At 51.2% G+C, this 18,467-nt stretch overlaps 1 protein-coding gene across 1 annotated transcript; it reads right to left on the reverse strand.

The window, feature by feature from the left end:
* Positions 1-7,069: 7,069 nt before the first annotated feature.
* On the reverse strand, positions 7,070-17,302 carry SYNDIG1 (synapse differentiation inducing 1). Its single transcript, XM_044442906.1, has 3 exons — positions 16,775-17,302; positions 11,174-11,311; positions 7,070-7,228 (listed from the first exon to the last, which is right to left on the reverse strand). Exons 1-3 carry the CDS (start codon positions 17,240-17,242, stop codon positions 7,070-7,072), a joined length of 765 nt encoding a protein of 254 aa, XP_044298841.1. The 5' UTR covers positions 17,243-17,302.
* Between the last annotated feature and the right edge of the window lie 1,165 nt (positions 17,303-18,467).

Raw genomic sequence — 18,467 nt, forward strand, 5'->3', positions numbered from 1 at the left:
AGCAAAGCCTAGCGACCCTATCATGTGGGTTGCAACCATAAAAATCTCACCTTTAATCTTTTCCGTTAATATGCTAGCTTCCCCCAGTGACACAGGCATCAAATGCCAGCCTGTGATCGTTTCAGAAACGTTGTCATGAGTCTTCAGAAATGGTGTTTGAAAAAACATGACTTTCAGTCTTTTGGTGAAGAATACTTTTTATGCAGTACATAAGCTTGGCGTTAAATTTGTCCCATGTTATAATTCCAGGTGGTTTGTTTCCATTCTTATTTAAGGCATTAAGAATATTGTTTGCCGATAAGTACTTTCTGCATTAACACAGGAGTGTTCAGGACCAATTTCAATTGCATAAACTTTTCACTGCAGGATTTTAAAATGGTTTCATCACCTCATACCTGATGTTTGCCACCCACTGCTGAACCGCCAGATGCGTGTCTGCCTGCAAATTTTGCTTACACTGTTTCCAACTGGCCCTGGAGCCCTGAAAATGCTTCACATTCTTAAATCATGGAAAATATGGGACTCCCGGGATATTTTGTACGGACAGCAAGGACTGAAGACTGTGGGAGGCGACGTTCCTTGACCACAGAATCATGAGGTCCATGTACTTGGCTCAGAAGCGGCGATCTTGCTACCATATCCTCCCGCAAAAGCAATCGGCACCCTTGCACAGCTTCCCGGGATTCTGACCTGCACGACGCTCCAGTTCCAAGCTAGACCGTGTGACTGGCCGGCTAAGAGGCTGGAATTCCAGCTGGCCGACCTCTTGAGGCTGCACTTCCTCTCTCTAAAGCCAAGCTTACTCTGGTTGTGCGCAGAACGTTACCCACTTTGTCCGGAGTGTTCCTGAGCGGTTAGAATTCTCCAGCTGAGCCACAATTGTGTGTGTTGGTTCTTTTGGTTGGCAGAAAAAAGAGAAAGCAAAGCCAGTCAAAATGGTGTTTTAGCAAGGAAAAGTGAAAACTGCTCTAGTTCTCCAGGGTTTTCTAAAATTTTAATCGCCATCAAGGCTCCCCACAGTTGCCATTTGGCTCTGGGAGGCAAAAAGCAGCAAGGAATCATGGCACGGAACGAGATCCATGCCCCCATCTCCCACCCCTCTGCATCCTGCCTTTTCTTTTGCCAGGGACTAGCTGCAGCATCAGCCCTTTCTGCAAGGATTTATGCTGAGCGAGAATGTGTAAATAAAAGTTTTCATCATTTGGCCCCCTTCTGCTTGAATGCTACAAGCCAATTATCTATGTCACAACACCACCATCCTAAAGGAGAGAGATGAGCAATGCTCCGACTGCTAAGAAAGTCGCTTCCGTAGGTGGACTCCATAGTTAGCATCGTTTCAACCAAGGCTCGATCTTGTAAAAGAGCCAGAGAAGAACAGAATCTGTTCTTGGACAAAATCTGCTATTCTGCATTTGGATGGTCCATTTCTCCTTGGAGTCAGTCACATCTTTTGTGCTACTATTTTTGCTGGTTCTTTCATCTGTTGCGTGGAACTTCCAACCACCAAGAGACATGGAAAGGAGACCCGGTATCTCTTTTCAAGGTGACCTGTTTGGTTAGTTAGCACTCCTGAAATGCTTGATTGTAGAAGAATGCATTAATCAACATACTAATTAGATCATAAAGGATTCTGAAGGGTCCAGGTAACCTTATCTGTGGAAAGGACTTTGTCCTCATCATTTGGCCCACACCATTAGAAAAGAAAAGAGAAGATGAAAAGAAAATATACAAGCCACTTAATTTTAATTTCTTAAGCAAATTTCCCACAGAATCTCTCTATAATGTCCCACTCTTGTTTAAGTACTGCAGTATTTGTGTGCTAAACTGATCGCTATTTTACTCAGGACTGATTCAATGCCATTATTTTCCAAAAACAAACTCTGAAATGTAGGCACACAGTTTAAAAATGTGCGTGGTGTGCCACAACAACCGATTGTTGAGCCTTTCCAAAATAGCTCAAGGCAGAATTAATTTCCCACCTCCTAATTCCTGTGGAGGCAAATAAGATTCTCCACAGATTTTGTTGATGTACAAAAGCTTGTGCCTGAGGAAGACGGGTGCTGACGAGCACGGGCCGCGCAGGGCAGTCCATTTGGCAGGATGCTGCCGAAGCCGTGCTTAATCCAAAAACGAAAATTGCAGCCTTGTTAAGGCGTTCGCTTTCCCCGTGAAGTCCCCAGCCGTCTCTGATCGGGCAATGCGAGCATTTTGGGGAGTGTTGGGGTTGCACCCGTGGCAGCAGTGGGGCCGATCTCTGGCCCTTCGCCGTGGGGGCTGAGCTGTTCCGGCATGACGGGGTCCTTCCTTCACGGCAGGCCTTCTGCTCGGCCTTCTGCGGGCGTGAAGAGCATCTGCGGACGGTCCCTCCTTCCAGATGCGGTGTGTGCTGGCCCCTGGAAGAATCAGGAGGAAACGAGGCTCGCAGAGGGGCTGGGGACAGCCATCCCTGCACGCACGGAGAGGAGAGAAGCCAAGGCCGGCTCCGCAGGGGGTCAGGCAATGCCTCACAGGTGGGCTTCAGCTAAGGGGGCTGTGCAGGTTGGATGCAAACACATTTAATCGGAGGAGGGCATCTAGTCCATGCGGCCTGACGCCGTGTTTGGTCCCACAAGGCTCTTTGCAGCTCTTGGTCTGCACTTTTCCTCTCCCGGCTGCTTCGTAATGCTCGCCCTTCAAATGCCACGGGCTAGTTTGCTTTGCCAGCTTTCTGGCACATTAACAAAGACTTCTCTCCATGCCGTGAAAATCTTAATCTACAGATTTCTGCAGATGAAGGGCAACATGTTAAACATACAAGGCGGTTGTCCTCTCTGGACAGTTGGCTACCCTGGGGTGAGAGATGTGAGGCCCATTCTGGACTCGTGAGTGGCAGCGAAACCTCTGGCTGCGGCAGTGGACGAGATCTGGGGCCCAAGCCGGTGGAGCCTGGTCAGCCGCGTTCCCTGGAGGGCCCATTACGGCAAGATTTGGGGTGTGTCTGGCCCAAGAGCATTGCCAGCAAATTCCACAGTCAGACCAAACACTGCTTTCCCCTCTTGCTCTGCCACGGAGTGAGGCCAGCTGGCTGGACTAGGTTGGGGGCTCCGACCCCGAATTATTTCTTCAGCTCCAGCTTTTCCAAAGCCCCTAAGATTTCTTTTTCCCCCTCCATCTCCCAAAGGCTTTGCAGGTTTTGACAGACAAATGAAAGGAACAACATCATGATGTATCCACAAAGTGGAGGCTCAAAAGAAAAGAGGCAAAATACCAGCTGCCAAAATGTAGAACTCCAATTATTCCGTGACTAAATAATCCAGTTGGAAGAAAGGCAATTAGAAGAAAGTATTAAGAAATAAAAGGCCTTTGAATGATTGAATGAAGACCCCTCCACCACCACACACACACAAACTTTATTAGTATACATCAGAAGGCTCTCCAAACAAATGCTATATTTATACATTTATTTTGAAGTTGAGATGGCCTGGGCCCTAGGGGAAAGAAAATTGTTCTTGCTGACAGGCAGGGTATGACTGTCTGGAATGCAAATCTTGTGATAAATAAGATTATGACCTGAAAAGAATAGTAGCTGAAGGAGAATATCTCAGCGAAATCCATTTTTCCTCTTTTTATGAAGTGTAAACATTGTGGAAAGTTCTCGGAATGGCGCATGACAATGGAGGCCTATGCCTGTCTACTCAAGGTAAGCCTTGTTACGTTCAGTGAAGCTCATCCCAAGATGAGTGGACTGTAATCTTACTCAAATTATAGTCTCCAAAACAGAGAAGACAGATCTGGAGAGAAACCAGTTGGAAGGAAGCCAACTCTCCGTGCAGCCCTGGACAAACCGGCTCCATCTGTGCAGCACAATTTCCAGGTAAATTCGCCTAGGAAATAAACCCCACTATTGCTTCACTTACCGGCAGAAAATGTGCTTTCTTCATCTTGCAACGTTTGCAAGATGAAGAGTGGGGAGGGAAGGACGGTCAGTGGCAAGAAGCACCCGCAGGGTTGCATGTCCAACAGAATTTGTCTGAGCAGGTCCTTTTAAGTCTTGAATTCATTGCTGCTGTATATCCTCGCAAAGGAAATATGTAGCTGCACAAAGATTTCCAAGGTGCTCGATGCAGCGCAGAGGCCCAGTGATCAATCAAAGAACGATGAGAACATTCACCGGAGAGTCGCTCTTCTATGACTGAGCCGTGTCCAGCTGCCCAGGGGATGCAGGGCAGGTGTGGCCGGTGGCCACGACGGGAGGACGTGCTCTCACTCCTCCTGCCCCAGTGCACAGGGGGTGAAAATCAAGACAGGCACTGGTTGCCATCTGCTCTTGCACCCAGAGCCTCGCTTTTTGTTTCCTATCTGATGTAGAACGTTTGGATTTTCTTTAGTCGCTAAGTCATGTCTGACCCATCGCGACCCAATGGACAACACTCCTCCAGGCCCTCCTGTCCTCCACCATCTCCCGGAGTCCACCCAAGCTCAGGCCGACGGCTTCAGTGACTCCATCCAGCCACCTCATCCTCTGCCGTCCCCTTCTTCTTTTGCCCTCAATTGTTCCAGCATCAGGCTCTTCTCCAGGGAGTCCTTCCTTCTCATCAGGTGGCCAAAGTATTTGAGTTTCATCTTCAGGATCTGGCCTTCTAAGGAGCACTCAAGGATGATCTCCTCTAGGACTGACCAGTTTGATTGCCTTGCGGTCCAAGGGACTCGCAGGAGTCTCCTCCAGCACCACAATTCAAGGGCCTCAATTCTTCGGTGCTCAGCCTTCCTTATGGTCCAACTCTCACAGCCAAACATTACAACTGGGAAACCTATAGCTTCCCTTTCTTAATTAATCAAGAAAACCATTTCTTACACACAGAGAAACCCTTATCCTCAAACGATGACAGAAACTTGAGGCATTGTGGGTTTGTTTCTCCTGAAGCGATAAAAGTTGCCTACGGCAGAGCTCGCTGGGCTCCTTCATCACAGCCGCTCTCTCGCAGAGCGCTTGTCTGGAAGCAAACCGGCTGCGTTGCCTTTTGCCCTGTTTCAAAGGTGAGCTCCCGGTTGCTGCCTCCTTTCCCTTGGAAAGGCCGATCGCTCCCTTGGCATGAAGCGCAGCTCCTGGGCCGCCACAGTCGTTGCTTCTCGTCAGCGGTGCCGGAAACCTTATCGTGGCTGCAACCGGCCTTGTTTTCACTGAAGTGGGCTGAGGGGGAACGAGCCGTCGACATTCCGTGTTTCAGCACTAACAGCTAGCATTCATAAGCCACCTCGCTTTGGTAGGAACATGCTGTGCAAATTACATATCGTCCTCAATTATCTCGTTATTTAGACTCTCTTTCTGCAGTAGGTAATTCAAGCAGATTGCACCCTGCTCCGTTTCGGTTTTAATTTTTTAAATTGGAGGAAGGCAAAACACAATCAGAGAAAGGGGTTAGATTCTCGCTCCCAAAGCTGCAGTCTTATGTGAGAAAGTCATACTGAAGGAGAGGTAACTCTGAGCAGACATGAAGTGAACCATATTGTAATGAAGCAGCTTTTGGACAGTGTTTGCAAGGACCCTTGGAAACTTGTCCCTCATTTCAAAGCTTGCCCAAGAGGATTCCCGGGGAAAAGAGCTTGTGGTCTTCTCCAGCAATGCCTATGGGGAAGGTTATGATGCTAGGCAGCCGTGGGAATCGCAACTCATCATGGCAAGACTTTATTCCATCAGAGCCCGGGCAGCGCAGGGCAGGGCACGTCCCCTCTGTTCCGGCCACGCTCCGTCAGCATCGCAACACTGGCCGTTGCAAAGAGGAAGCAAGCTGCGGTGTGGGGAGCAGCGATTTCCAAGGAGCGATTCCATTTTTGCAAAGGGCCAGCAGCTGGAGGCTTTCCTGGAAACGGATGCCGAGGCACCACCCCGTGGCCAGGAAGAGTTCTGAGCTCCAGGGCCAGGGGAAAAGCAAAGTCCTTGCTTCCTCATCCCCGGCTGGGGCGAGCAATCCAGACTGTGGAACATGGGAGTTCAGGAGCTTTCACTTTGTTTGGCTGTTTGTCTCCTATACGGACCAGGGTGTGTTCATTGATATTGTAACAAACTGCCTGGACATGCAAAAATATTTCTTCATCTATGTACCCTATAAAGAAAAAAATCATTTTTCTTTATAGGGTACACAGTACACAGCTGAATGAAATACAGCTAAATGTATATAACTGTATACACCTAAATGAAACACGTTCTCGGTTAAAAACAGCTTAGATTAACAGCCCCGATGTGAGTTTTCTGTGATGCTTCAGGAGATTAAAGCAAGGAGAACAGGCATATAGGAACACACAAAATACAGGCTATGGTTTTTCAGCAGTTTTTTTTAATATTAATTACATTCTTTACAATATGCCACTTGTCAGCTGCAGCTTTTAGCAGGTGGAAGTTGCCGGTAGAGAAAGGGGGATACAGCACTGCTCAGCCAGGGGTCTGAAACCATGATGGCACCCTCGTCCCCAGTTTCATTCACCGAGGCCATGCCTGGGGGTGTCGTTTCACGCCTCGCCGTGGACGTTTGAGCCAGGCTTCTTGAATTTAAGTCCCCTTAGCGGGAGATGCTGCCACAATGAGCCACATGCTTGCACGAAAGTCGTCTTCAGGGAAAGTCCGCGTCTGGGTTGAGCCATCATACCCCCAGAGGTGAGGGGGCCGACCCTCCCGTTGACCCTCCACAGAGGAATTCTCCCACGGAAGCTGCGGAGCTGCACGGAGATGAAAACGAAGAGCGGAGCTGGCCTTCCGACCCACCAAGCGACCGAGCGGGAGCCGGCGTGTGCAGCCGGATGCCTCTCACCTGTGGCAGGTGAGTCTCAGACCTAATGGCAATACAGCCGGCAGCCTGCACTGGGCTTCATTAACTCAGGTCACCAGCCGGTCTCAGGCAGACAAGTGCGGGAAAGAGCCCGGAGCTCTTGACGTCTCCCAGCCAACCACGGTGTTGCCAGCATTCAAAACCAGCTGAAAAGATTCAAGACTTTCCTTTCCAGAACGCAGCTGCAGCTTCTCCCTTGGCCACCAAACCGTGACGTCCGAGGCGCTGCGGTCCAGGTCGTCCGCTGCGGTCCAAGTCTCCGCGTCTCATAAGTGGTTGTTTTTGGACAGGTAGGCGATCAGCGCCACTGCCACCCCCACGTAGATGCCGGTGCCGATGGTGATGGCCAACACCGCCAGGAAGAGCGCCCGCCGCGAACTGGCGCTCGCATGGTGGAAGTCCCCTTTGGCGATGGCTTTGTTTGTCTGCCGGAGGAGAGACGCTGCCGTTAGTGAACCGGGACACGGCGCTTTTTATACTCTTGTAACACTATACGGTTTTTGTAATCCATACAGTTATAATATTGTACGTTATTATTATTATTATAACATTTCTATGCCGCCCCTTGCCGAAGCCTCGGGGCGGCTTACAACACAATACAATACAATACAAAAATAACAATATAAAATTAAAGTTAATAATATAAAATAAATAAAAAATATAAACGATATAAAAGAAGTTATAAAAGAAAAGTTATAAAAGAAAAGAAAAGAAAAGAAAAGAAAAGAAAAGAAAAGAAAAGAAGTCACCCTGGCCAGATAAATAAGTAAATATTGTTAACAATTAAAATGACATTTAAATAAAAATAAAATAAAATAAAAATAAAAATTATGGGGCTGATTTGTAGCGTGAGAAAGCACCGAGGAAGGGAAGGAGTGGGGTGCGACGGGTGGAGTTTGAGCGACTCCCAGAGCAGGAAATCCGAGATTAAATAAGAACATAAGGTTTCAAATTGGCATCAACCAACTGATGCGCCAAATAAGGGCTCGCTCTGTGGTTTTCCCACCTGATACCATTTGCTGCCCATCCCAGTCTCAGACGGAAGGGATGTTGTCGTTTCAGAAACAACTGGCAATATAATGCTCTGTTATGTGTGGATCCTGGTCTGGGTGGCTCAGGGCCTTCCCGTTACTTTGCGCTGCGGTTCCCAGAGTACCTGACTGTTGGCAGTGCCGGCTGGGCCTTATGGGAATTGTAGTCCAAAACATGGACAGCACTAGAATGCTTAGCTTTGGTTTAGCGGATCTGTATTTTTTTCATAAGCTTCTGGATGTGATTCCACAGCCCACTGTAACTTTGACAAATAGCTTTCAAAAATGAATATTTGATAAAGAATACATTTGCAAACTATAATAAGGATACATATTTGCAGGGCTTTTTTTGTCACAGTACCCACTGGAATGGCGTTCCGGCACCTTTTTTTCCAATGGATTTTACGAAGTGATTTTGAATCGCCTGTCAGCGTAGCAGGTCGGCAGCAAACATCGTTAACACAGTGGCTGCTTTTGTGTCCGTGCCGATCTGCCAGCGGCGACCATTATGTTTACGTATGCGTAGAGTGACAGGCTTTACACTAAAAATCTTTTTTAGTGTAAAAGTGTGACCCCAAGATGTGAGTTCCGGCACTTTTTTTTTTTTTTTTTTTTACAAAAAAAGCACTGCGTATTTGTCTTTACAAAACCAAGTTTTGCTGCAGGGCAGACTGGGCACAGATGCGGAACCTCTCCGGGTGTTTGTGCCAAAGGATCTTACTTCTAAAAACCCGTGTGGAATGAGTAGTTAAATGACCGGATGTCCTGTGTGAGCAGAAGCCCAGAGGAGATGCGCCCTCAGACTGACCCAACAGAACTCTGCGGCATAAAAACCTATTAAGAAAAACAAGATGGAATTGCAGCGAGCTGCTCTCTGGCTGCCGGCCGTCAGTTCCCCCGCATCCGGAAGATCAACCGTGCACCGGAGCAGCCGGCTCTTTAATGGCCTTTTGCAGCCGCTGGCTCCGTGCGTTGCAAGAGAAAACAGCGCAGAGCTGGGCAGTGCCTGGACGGCTCCGAGTCGCTCTGCCGTGCCTGACGGCCAGGCTGCGCCGGCCTCAGCGGCCGCACACAATCCTTCTAATCATCCCCCTTTGCTCTCCTGAAGGGCACCTCGGCAGCAATTACGGGGCCCGGCACTCCCCCTTCCAAAAAGCAATCCTACACCAGACTGTGGTTGGCACCAGGCTGACTGATGAGCAAATTTAACGCTGTCTTCGGGCTGAAATGTTTTCAGTAGCAAGCCAAGAGCTTTAATAAATAAAAGGCACGGCAAGCACCGCACGTCGGCAGAATTCTAAGTTGGGGATTGCCGGCTGGCCTGACAAGGGAAAAATTAAAGATAACGGTGCGGCTTAAAAGAGCGTGGATCCTGCTGCCCCGATTGTGCTGAACTCTGCTTATCATCTGATGTGCCATTAAGAGGATTCCCACCCCTTTGCATTTGCTCTGAAATTTTCTGCGGATTAAACATTTGCCTGAAATTTGGGGGAATCAGCCACCTTCAAAGGATCACATGTTGGAAGGGTATATTTTACAGACAATTGTTGATCTGCCCCTTTGAAAAATATACGATCCAGCTCTGAACTCAGAACTGTTTGCATCTGGGGAGGACCAGATGGGTGCTTTGGCTAATGGAAAACAGAAATGGAGACCAGCGAGGCTGTCTTTACAGTACCAACACTGGAAATCATGTTAGAGGTTCTGTCAAATTGTCTGTTGCCGGACACCCATTCATACCACCCCACTCAGAGGGCTGCCCAATTCCTTTCTGGATGCCTCCAGCATGGGAGAGCCCCCCACCTCCTCTCCAGGCAGCTGGTCCCACTGTCCCATTGCTCTGACCGTGAGGAAGCTCTTCCTGATGTCCAGCCTGAATCTGGGTTGCTGCAACTTGAACTGAGTATTCCATGTCCTGCCCTCTGGCATCAGCCAGATGAGATCTTGGCCTTCCTCTTTGTGACAGCCTTGGAGGCACTTCTAGAGGGATACCGTGTCCCCGCTCAGCCTTCTCTTCTCAAGGCTGGACTGGCCCAGCTCTCTCAGTCCCTCCTCACAGGGCAGTGTCCCCAAACCCTGGATCATTTGGTTGCCCTCCACTGGACCCTTTTCTAATTTACCTGCCTCTTTCTTAAATCTTGGTGCCCAGAACTGGACACGGGATTCCAGATGACAGAATCCTTTGCGGAACCTGCAGGCCGATGCCACTGCTGTGAGGGGCTCCTTGACCAGGACCCCATTCCATATATAAAAGCCACACATCCGGTTCGCGAGTTCTTGAATATTAAGAAAGAGCTAATCATAGGCAAGTAATGGCGACCTGTAGCTGGGAATGTTGATAACGGGTGTATTGCAACTTGTCCCGCCTTGCCAGATTAAAAGAATGTTTTTTTAATCTTTGTCCAAGGAAAGGAATGGAGAACCAGCACAGTATTTGCTCTGCAGCTCTCTGAGCAAAGCAGAGAAAAATGGAGGGAGAAAACCAGAGAAGCCGCACCCATTGACTCGGAAGAGCCCCTCATGCGGAGCCCACAGAGATGTGGGGTGTCCCATGAAGAGGGCAGGGGGGAGACTTAACCATTCGATTTCCAGCCATCCCAGTCCAGACCAGGGCATCCCACGCCTGCCCTCCCCACTGCCGAGAAGAAATCAAAGCCAGTTCAAACTCAACTTGCGGCTGCGGGATTCCCATCCAGACTCTGCAGCAGGAGATCAGGGCCCCAATCCAGACCGAGCCCTTTGCATTTCAGTTACGAAAGAAGCAATGCAGTTTGGTCCTTATTAGTCAGACATTTAAAACCCCCAGTGCCTTGATTCTTCATTCTATCCCATATCAACTGTATCAGCAGATGGGGAAAACCGCATGAAAGAGATTCTGTGATCTTTTGCAGGGGGCGGGAAGGGGGTGGCTTTGCAGGAAAGCCCTCTTGCGCTTCGTGTGAATGTATTCTGGGATCTGAAAACCAGTCTGGGAGAAACATGAGGTCGCATTCACTCATGCATCAGAAAGATGGGCATTGTTCATTCTGGCTCCCACCACGATTTGGGCATTATGCACGCGTGCCCACATCCAGTCTTACAGAGCGAGTCGGGTATTCCCCGTAAACGCAGTGGAGAAGACGCACGGGTGGGACGGCCAGGGGAGGACCGGAGCCGTCCAAGGAGAGGACAGCTGCCGCGCAGGTGCCTGCTGCAGGACGAAGGGGGACCCAAGGTCACCCCAGAACCCACATCCCGAGACCGGCCGGATCCAGTCTCTGGATGCCTTTGCCGCGCTCTCACCTTGCTGCAGAGGGGGAAGCGCAGGCCACACAAGACCGAGCTCAGCGAGTACTTTACCTCGTGTGACAGATAGAAGGCGGCGATCCCCAGCGGCCAGAAGCAACAGAGCATGGAGAAGACGCTGAGTCCCAGGTGGTCCCGGGGCGGCATCATGAGGAAGTGGTCCTCACTGTCCGTGTCGCTGGAATAGTCGCTCTGGAACGAGGAGAGGAAGGACAGATGGATGAGCGAGGCCGGCCCTTCCAGCTTCCACCAAGCGCCTCCTGCAGGGATTCTCCAGGTGTTGCTGGGCACAATTCTGCTGGTGGGGAGGGATGACAGGAACAGCCATCCGGTTGGAGGCACCTTCCCCGTTCCCCGTCACCGATCTTCAGAAGGTTAGCTCAGCGTCATGAACTACCCAGGTGAAGACGTCTTAAAAGCAAGCATGCTTGGCCCACCTGGTCACTGCGAAGGAGCAGTCGAGACCTCGGCCAAGGGAAGGCAGCATTTGGGGCTTGATCCCTGCGGAAGACTGCTTCCGTGCAGGGCTGCAAACCGCGAATGGAGCTCAGCCGGGCGGCCGAGTCAGAAGCCCGCTTGCTTGGAGTCAGAAGAATTAGAACGAGGGTATGACTGGAGGGAACTGGAACTGGGTGCGGAATTGAGGAGGCTCTGCTTCCCATCGTCCCCGGCAGGCTGCCGGCTCTGGATGCTTGAACTGTGGGGGCCAGAAAGCAGGACTTAGAGGAAGGCTTGGTTGCACTAAGACCGTTTTGCCAAGTCCAAAAGGGGAGGAAAGAAGCCCCGACCCCTGCCTGCTTGGCAAGAAGCCCAAAAGCAAAAGCAAGAAATCCACTGGGCAGGCATATTTTTCTGATCACTTAGCAATTCTACCACGCTGGAGGAAAATGCTGCTCGGGCTAAATCTGGCTTGCAGACCTGAGTTGCTTACTCCAGTTCTAAATTCTACAACAGCATCGATTCTCCAGGGAATGCGCTGACTGGTCCCAAGCCTAACAGGCGTGTCGCTGGGCAGCACTTGTGGGCGGGACAGCGCAACGTGCCAGTAGCACGAGGCAGCACCCAGCATCTTCCCCATGTGCAGGGAAGCCCGCTTTTGTTCCTCCACAACAGCCGCAGAGCTGCCTGCAGAGCAGAGGGCGCTGCAGAGGATCAAGATACTCCTGCCGTGCCCCCTGATCTGGCCGGGAGGAGAACGCGATGCGCGCTCTGGGCTGGGTCGGACTGGGTGCGATGGGAAATGCTCCGGTGAGATGGAGCCGCTTCTCTGAGCCTTCTCCGGAGGTTCCCCTGCGCTTTGGGGCCTGTTTTGGAAGACACGTGGGGGACTGCAGGAGAAAGGCGAGCGGCGGAATTACCTCGCTGCTGCAGTTGCTGAGAAACCCCTCGGCTTGCAACACGGGGACCCCGAGCAGCAGAGTCCCGATTCGGCACAAAGAAGGCGCATGCTACGCACGGGAGTCGGCAAAGAAGTCCCGCCCTGCCAGTGGCCCCCAGTGGGTCATGCTGGCTGGAGGGCTGTCGGGGGCTGCCGGTCACATGCAAATAGGCTTGTGCCATTAGGCTGGTCTTCCGGTTCTGCCCCGAGGAAGGCCTTTCGATCAGGCCACGCTAATCAGCTCATGCTAATCATTCCCTGGATTTGTGCTCCCTTTCCGCACTTTTGCTACGCATACTCTCTCTGTCTCTGCTATAGAGTTCTAAGGTAAAGTCCAAGCACCGTTTATCTTCTTGGTTCCCCTCTTCCGCTCCAGACCCCCATTTTTGAGAAGCTCCCTCTTTGGAAGGCAAACACAGGGGAGTCTGACCCCCTTGGCAGTCTTACACCTGGATGCTGCGAATCTGGCACCAGCGTGGCCAGGGAAGCGCAAGCGGTGGCTGAGAGCACCTGCGCTTGTGGCCGATTTCCCAGAGAAGAGGGAAGACGGCCACTCCTGCAGCCCAGGATTCCACACACACCCTGAAAAGATGCTGCAGGTCTCCACCCCCCTTCAAGCATGGCAAATGTGCAGCGATGCTCACTTTGCTCTCCCCATGCAGGGAGTGGCGACAGCTTTGAGAAGAAGGTGGTGTGGCAGGGACGGGACCCTGGCTGGAATGATCAGCCCCCCTGCTGGGGGAAGGCGGCTTCCCACCAGGCCACCCCCTTGGGCCATCTAGCCCAGTGCTGTCGACACCGGCCGGCAGCCGCTCTCCAGACTAAGTGGATTCTCTTGCCGTGCCCAGGAGAACAGCATCCCACGGGAATATGTCACGGGAACATGACCGCTCACCTTGACCGGGGCCCTGCTTAACGCCCAAATGCCAGGTCCTGGCATAACAGCAGCCTTCACAAGAACTGCTTGCACACCGAACCGACAAGCGAGGCAGCACTAGCGACTGCCCTGGCAGTGCGGAGAAACTAGTTTCAGTTAACATTTGACTGGAATGGCTCCAAAGTGCATCTCCTGGAAACAGATGCAGACTCAGGGTAGCTCGGACTTGGAAAGATGCGGGTTTCCAAGCTGAAGATGTGATTGGGACAACAAAGCCCAGCGTTCAAAAAATGCGTACGACCGGAGAATGCGCCGAAAATGATGCGTAAATTTAAAACAAGGCTGTGCACTGAATGGAAGAGGAGGCATACTTTGAATAACGAGCACAAAATGCACGCATTTTGAAAAACCCACACTGGGCTTTTCCATGAAGGAAAACGGATAAGCCTGAAGCCGGACAGGGACATGACTCAGAAATGAAGTCTGCGGTGGAAATCGCAGACCCGCAATGAGCTCGGGGTGTGCCAGTTTACACACCTGGCAACACTGCACACAATGGCTTGTACGGAAGTGTTTGCAGGTGCCGTTGTGTGTACACAAAGGATGCCCAGATGCTAACACTGATTCTGGATATCCAGAGCAAGTCAGTTTGGCACTGCTCACAGTGACTCAGTTTGCAGTGACACAACACGACAAGCCATTGTGGGTAACTTGCCACCATGGGTGGTCGTGTTGTCCAAACTCAGACCACCTACTGCAGGACGGCTTGTGTGGGGGCAATAAACCACCCTGACAAGCCATGGCTTGTTCTTGGGGTTGTTGTGCCTATGATGGATTGTGGTGTGCGCTGGACTTGGCACAGCACTTCTCGTCATTCTTATTGCGCTTCTACACTGCTCACAGTCAAAGCGGCAGTTGTACCATCACACACTCAGGTCACCCCTCTGGGCTCTCACCAGGTCGTTCTGCCGCCATAGCGGAGACTACGACTTGAGCCCGAGGTTTGTGCCAGCAGCTTTCTTCGTCTCCGGAGAGACGCGGCTGGAGCCCAAGGCCAAGCGCCTTGCCAAGAGTGGGAGGCTGTCCGGCCAGTCGTGCGGAGAAGTGCACCAGCGAATGCTGGGAACGGGCGTGCGACAGGACGTGCCGCGCGGCCCCTTGGGGAGGCCTGGAACAGAAGCTCCGATGGGAGTGGGGAGGCGGCGGGCGCTGGGCCGGCAGTGGCCACGCCACATACAGTGCGCCGGGTGGGCCGCACACGCTGCCACCGAAAAGCTGCTCTGCGTGAGCCACCAGCCGCCAGCAGACAGGTGACCGCGGCCGGGAGAAGCCGTGTCTCAGCTCCAGAGGGCGAGTCAAGTCACGCGGCTGCCAAGTAAGCGCTGGAGAGACCGGCCAAAGAACAGCGCCGGGACATTGCCTTCCTTTTAAAGGATTTGAAATGGAGCCATCAGTGACCGCACTGCTCTTCTTCCTCCCATTTCTTAATTAAGGCCTTTATCAGGCTGATTGACTGGCGGGCACAATGAAAACAGCAAAATAATTTCCATTAACTGACTGCCTTAAATCAATTAAGCCAGCAGATTAATTGAGAAGGCGTTCAAGTTTCCCACTATCGGTTAGTGATTCTTGGTCAAGGAGGGAGGAGTCCGTATGGTGACCGCAGAGAATCGACGGCCCTCCAGCCGTTGCAGGACTACAAACCGCAGTATCCCTGGCCATGGGTCATTTGGGCAGGGGATGATGGGATAGGGAGTCCAAGAATAACTGGGGGGGGTCACACATTTCCCCCCGCAGCCTTTATTGACCTTTCACTGCACTTCACTTCTTGATTTTGCACGCACATTGGTGTGATAAAGGAATACCTAATTTTAACGCTGTATGTTTTTAACATACTGGCTGTGAGGTGTTCTTTCCTTTGAGGTGGCAGTGGAGACGTCTTCTGACAAGTGCAAATTTCCTTATCCATTAACAAAACAGCGAGGCGGGGCAGGAACTCTCGGTGCCTCCCCTGCCCTGCCTCTTCCTTTGCCCCTGGGGCAGGAAGCAGCGAGTGGCTGTGAAGAAACACTCTCCATTCGAATGGGGGACGGGACGTTCTCTCCCTCCGGGGGTCAGGGCCGTGTGGGGCCGGAAATGCCCAAAGGCTGCTGAGACACAGTCACGTTTGCATGTACTGATATTTTGCAACTGGCTCCCCTCTTGGCCCTGAACTTTCTCCTGCAGGCATTGCTGGCGCTGTTTGGAAGAGAGACGCTCCTTGGGGAAGCATCCGCCTCCGAGACATTTCACTGCTAGGTCTCTGCCAGAAAACGTGTGTTTGATCGATGATCGTGGAGATGACGGAGCACCTGGGCAAGAACAGTAATTTCTACGCAACGGTTGTTGCTTTACATAAATCAGGGGCAGCATCCAAGTTGTTGTTGCTGGACTGCAGTACCCATCTGCCCCAGCCAGCATCGCCAGGGCTGAAGGAAGAAGGGAGCGCAATCTGAAAAGAACTGGAGGACTGCAGTTCCCATTCCAAAGCTATTATGTAAACGCACTTTGTACAAAGACCCAGGGAAGGTCTAGCCAATTGGCTGGAACTATGATCCAGTCAAATTTAAGTGCATATGAACCTATTCAGACGACAGAAAAACGTCCTATGACTTTTGTCTAAACGTGCCTAGGATAGCGCCTGTAACGTCTTGTGGATTTCATGAGCTTAACTCTTTCCCACATACATCAGCTCGCCTAATTCCCACCTTCCCAAGAGGATGGTCAAAGAAGACAGCTTTCCCTTCCAAGAAGCAAACACATCAATAAATGGACAAAATCTCAACTGCCTTTCTGGAGAGAGTTCATAACAGAGAAACCGGGGCAACAAGCCATTAATCTTCGAGGGCTCATTCGCACATGTGAGTGGATTGATGGACTAATTAACCCAGGGTGGCCTTGGATGTATGGACGGGCCTCCTGATTCACGGTGAACTGCTAGGAACATACAATTACCACGGAAAGCAGCTTTACTGTTAACCCAGAATGTTTGATACTGTACAAGAATAAGGAACTAGCTCTTGAGGGGAAGAAAGCAAGCCCATGAGATGCTTTCTCTGCATGTAGGAAATTTTGTTACATCTCCACCCTGGGAGTGCCGGATTGATGTTGTCACACCTGGCACAGGAAGAGAGAGTCCAACAGGAAAGATGTGAGCCCAAGGCCACGACTCACACAGGGAAGCGATGGGCAGCCTCTTCTGTGGGCAGGTGCTTCAGACTGCCACGGTTGTTGCCACAAGCCACTGAGCCATCTCCAACTGGATGCATGAGATGAAAGCCCTCCAAAATGCCCCGCCTTGTGGCACCCTAAAACATGAGGAGGGGACCCCCGGGACTCGCAGGAAGAGAGCTTCCCTGACCTCAAACTCCTGCAAGTTGTCCTCTTCCTCCACATTGTACGGGGCGTGGATCTTGATCTCCTCCGTGGACAGGCTGACAAATTTGCCGTCGTAGTACTCCAGGCTGTCCCTGGGGGCTGCCCGGTCCTCGATGAAGGTCGTCTCGCAGCACTCGGTGCTCACACTGTCCCCGCAGGACCGCAGCATGCGCTCCGAGTAGAGGATGAGGTCCGGGTGATAGCAGGGCTCCACTGCCTGCGGGAGCGCACTGGGGTCCAGCAGCTGCTGAACCGGCTCCTTCCTGGCGCAGCTCGGGGAGCAGAGCGTCCCCGCCGGCCGGCTCGGGTACTGAGGCGCCGCGTACACGGAGAGCAGCCCTTCCCTGCCCTCCGCCACCAGGTTCCTCGTGTTGATCAGCCCGTTCCTCTTCTTGGCCGCCCCAGCCTTGCCCTGCTTAAGGACGCTCCTCTGCTCCACCAAGCCGTCCATCCCGCTCTCCCTGGGAGGATCACCGCCGAGGATTAACGGCTCCCATTTTCCTGAGGTGGGGAGGGAAAAGGTGCCAATTAGCAGGAGAGAAGCGGGTAAAAGCCCTCGCGCAAGAGGTCCAGCCACAGGCCTCCCAAAACGCTTTTGCGGGGCATTTCCCCCTCCTTAATCAATTGGAGAAAGCCCCGAAATGATTTCGACACCGAGAATGCCTTGAGATCATTCGAGGGACCAGTGGCTAAGAGACAGGTGACCTTTGGTCCAAATTCTCCCTCTCCTACATGCTTACGAGGCAACCTTTGGCAGACAATTATTCTTTTAGACTTCTTCCAGGTAGGTCACTAGCAAGGAACCATTACTCAGATAATGTACAGGGAAGGCCTTAAAACATTTTATCAATAGTCTTTTCACCATCAGAAGCATGATTCTAACCTTCCACCTGGCCTTCACCATGAAGTTGGAAAAATTTATTTTTACACAGAGGGAGAAGAACTCCAGGGGAGGAATGACAGTTCACACTCGATAAAGAAAGGGGGTCAAGGATCCTGCAAGCCACTGATTCTCAGCTCTTTTCAAGTCCCTGCAACAAATAAAGACTGTATGGAAATTGCAGTGAAAAACTGCAAGAAGGAAAGGAAAGAAACACAGGGCCAAAAGAAGCTTCCATCATTAAAGCAACACGTCCTTGAGTCATCAGAGAACTTCTGATGGACCCCAATTACCCCTTTTCAAGCCCGGATCCTTCGGAAAAGGCCGGAGGAAGCAATAGGGAACCCAGGAGAATCACAAGAATCACCTTTTCAGTTAAGTGGCATTTTAACTGTTAATATTATTGGATTTTATCTGGTCAGGGCGGCTTATTTTATATTGGTATTTTTGTATTTTTAACCTAATGTTTATATTTTTTAATTTAATATTATAATTATTTTTTAACTTATTGTTGTAAGCCTCCCCGAGGCTTCGGCGAATGGGGCGGCATAAAAATGTTTTAATAAATAAATAAATAAAAATAAGTACCCAGTGGTGGCATCTGGCTCCATAAATGCCCCATCTGGAAGCATCTTTCCTCACACTGCTGCTGACATCACAACATCTCTGGAGCCAGGGTCAGACTGGATGGCCCGGGAGACCCCTTCTGACTCGCTCAGTTTCTACTCCTTGCATGCAAAACCCGAGCAGAGCACGATTCGAAAGGGGCAGCTGGCTTGCCTGACTCCCGGCATCT

Source organism: Varanus komodoensis, unplaced genomic scaffold (genome assembly GCF_004798865.1).
Source record: "Varanus komodoensis strain SLA01 unplaced genomic scaffold, ASM479886v1 scaffold40, whole genome shotgun sequence".
NCBI lineage: Eukaryota > Metazoa > Chordata > Lepidosauria > Squamata > Varanidae > Varanus > Varanus komodoensis.

Bases quoted from the DNA above. Each gene is read 5' to 3' on its own strand.
- SYNDIG1 (XM_044442906.1), bottom strand. From the start codon at position 17,242: ATGGACGGCTTGGTGGAGCAGAGGAGCGTCCTTAAGCAGGGCAAGGCT. The intron at 11,312-16,774 runs GTCAGGGAAGCT...TCCTCGTTCCAG, and splicing joins ACAACTTGCAGGAGTTTGAG to AGCGACTATTCCAGCGACAC. The intron at 7,229-11,173 runs GTAAAGTACTCG...CTCCTCCGGCAG, and splicing joins CCTTCTATCTGTCACACGAG to ACAAACAAAGCCATCGCCAA.